This window comes from Phytophthora parasitica, assembly GCF_000247585.1.
Source record: "Phytophthora parasitica INRA-310 unplaced genomic scaffold supercont2.3, whole genome shotgun sequence".
Taxonomy (NCBI): Eukaryota; Oomycota; class Peronosporomycetes; order Peronosporales; family Peronosporaceae; genus Phytophthora; species Phytophthora nicotianae.
In genome coordinates this window covers 1,425,229-1,427,954 of record NW_008648989.1, presented here as the reverse complement: position 1 = coordinate 1,427,954, position 2,726 = coordinate 1,425,229, and the positions used below count along the sequence as shown (strand labels likewise).

Below are 2,726 nucleotides of genomic sequence, written 5' to 3'. Positions count from 1 at the left end.
CATTTAAGACTATACAAAAACAAGCAAGGAGTTATAACGCGTTTTGTTTTAGAACGCTTATGCAGCGAGCCCTGTGAACCTACTGATTAATTACCCATCTACTAGCATATTCCCTGCAGAATTTAAAAGATCAAGTATGCTCAAAAAGGCTCTCTAAGCATACAGCACCTTTATCTAACACGATAAACGTGCGCTTATTACTAGCGCCAGATATTATAATAATAAAGGTGCGCATGGTAATCAAATCGTATGAAAATCTACATGTAATAAAGATGCGGGAACGAGAGTCAACGAAATATTGAGTCTGTTCAGACCGCAGCGAAGAAGCAGTCTTTGCTGATCCTATTTGCCAAAGTCGCTAATACCTCGAGACGTCACCACAAGTAGTCTTCGGTTGGATGTTGATGTCCGTTGGTTATCTTAAGTGGTCGCATTCAGGTAACCACATCACAGCAATATTTACCCTCTTCTGATAAAAATGAAATGGTCAGACACTTACAGGTCATATGCGGTACAAGGAAATGCAGAGCATATCGCTCGCATAATCGAGATCGGAGCGATACTGTAACTTAAACATGGTGATTCGCGGAAATAAACCTGACAGCATAGAAGGAACCAACAGAAACAAAATAGAACGCATTGGCTATTACTTCTCTGGCCCGCTTCAAAAGGACGATTGGGATTTTAATAAATCGCACATAACCGAGTAAATTGTTTTTATTGGATAAAAAGTGACAAGTTCTTATACTTGTCTCCCGACCACTAATTCTGACACTGGTGAACGCTTATTCCGCAAACTCCAATATCCCACTCACGCCAATGCCAAGAACCCCCGAAAAAAAGGACATCCCACCTGCAATACGACTTCGCGTAGTGTTGTTCCTTGCCGAGCGCAGTGTCCGCGGCAAGCTACTCCGGGGTCTGTGTGCGCGGCTATGGAGGAATTTGGCCTCTGCCGCAATAGTGTCAAGAAAATGTGGGGAATTCGTGGCAAGGTGGACGTTATTTCTGCCTCTACAAAGACAGCGCTTAAGCGGGGCAGGCGCTTGGCACTTGATGAGGTAGTACAGCTGGTACAAGCTGTACCGCTTTGCCAACGCCAAACCCAGCGCTCACTAGCAGCAGCATCCGGTATACCCCGGACTACACTACAACGCTACCTTGCTGACGGTACACTACGCCGTGCTGCATTGCGAGTGAAACCGGCATTAACAGCGGGTCATAAGACGAAGCGCCTCCAGTGTATGTGGACTTGCCATTAGGTATCGTAACGTGTATATATATATATTACTTTTAATTTACTTTAACCCTTTCGCGCTCAATGGGGGCATTTTGCCCCCTTTGGATGGCGTATTCTTGAGCACCACTCGCGTCACCCACGAATGGGGTCAAAATGCCCCCTTTCATTATTTTTTGTGTGTGGACAAGGCGGATTCGCCCTTTCTACTTGAATTACAAGGATTGCAGAAGCTTTGCTGTAGTACCGTAGTTTATGAAAGGGGGCAAAATGCCCCCTTTGATGGCCTAATGACTTGACCTTCTAAGCTATAATATAGCCATACCCGTTCACGAAAGGGTTAAAAATAATTATTGGCTTTAGTCTAACAAAATAGTTTAATATTGTTTTATTTAGGTGGTCGAATGTACCGCATGCATCACATGCACGATACGGTGCATATAGACGAAAAGTGGTTTAATCTATACAAGGGCACCACGAAGTACTACCTGACAGCTAACGAGCAGTTGCCCTACCGTTCGTGTCCGAACAAAAAGTCCAACTCAGTACTGATCTCGTCCATGATGGCCATTTACTTCATACCGAACTCCATCTCAAGCGTTTGCGTTCACCCCCAGACACACCTCGCAACATACTGTTGCCAAAGAAGGTGTCTTGGCAGTTTTGTAGTTTAACAATCATCATCACGTACCCATTTATTAGTTATTAGTATTGACACTAAAAATGATCATTGAGGTGATAATAATTAACTAGGTTTCATGGTAGTCTCTAGGTAGTAATACATGTCACTAGGTTTCAGTACTCTTTCAGGCTCACTAGGTGAGTCAGTAATTTATCGCTAGTCTTTGATATTTTCCAAAGGGTGCTGTATTCTTGGTGCACAACAATAGGAAAAGGCCCCATTTGTGATGTAGCCAACGAGTAACTTGAATAGACGACGTGGTTAAATGTTCACTTTCTAAGCATTTGTAAGATCGGGTTTGAAGGCGGGCAGAAGTCTACCAAGCGTATGACCATCGCATTGTCGTGATCGAAGAGCATGGCGCCAATGATGTCGTGGACAATGGTTATCTAAAAGTCCAAATCGATCTGTTTTATCAGTATCCAGATGCGCTAACAGTGTGTTGGCATGGTTTGGCTTCTTGAAGAATGGACGTTTCTCTTGTCGAGAGAACTTTGTATCTGCTCCAGACCGTCCAATATAAAATACACTGACTCGTTGTACCTTGTGAGCTATCCATTCGTAAAGAAAAGTTCACGCGCGTTGTTCTAGTCCCAAATCATTCGTCATAATGAACATACAGTGGACCTGGAATTCGAATGCTTCAGGTGCGGTATGAAAGGGATGAGGCTGGGAAGTGACAAGGAGGCTTATAACGGAGGAGGCAATGTGAGGGAGATGACTATGAAGCAATCGCGACACAGTTTGTCGTTAGGCCTGCTGGCCGAAGGTTCTACCTCATTTGCCGTTCGTTTTTATCCCCCTTCT

At 44.1% G+C, this 2,726-nt stretch overlaps 1 protein-coding gene across 1 annotated transcript; it reads left to right on the top strand.

Annotated features, from left to right (window-relative positions):
- Window positions 1-935: 935 nt before the first annotated feature.
- PPTG_21081 (hypothetical protein) lies at window positions 936-1,288 on the top strand (the record flags this gene model as incomplete). Its single annotated transcript, XM_008895534.1, has 1 exon — window positions 936-1,288. One exon carries the CDS (start codon window positions 936-938, stop codon window positions 1,260-1,262), a length of 327 nt encoding a protein of 108 aa, XP_008893782.1. The 3' UTR covers window positions 1,263-1,288.
- Between the last annotated feature and the right edge of the window lie 1,438 nt (window positions 1,289-2,726).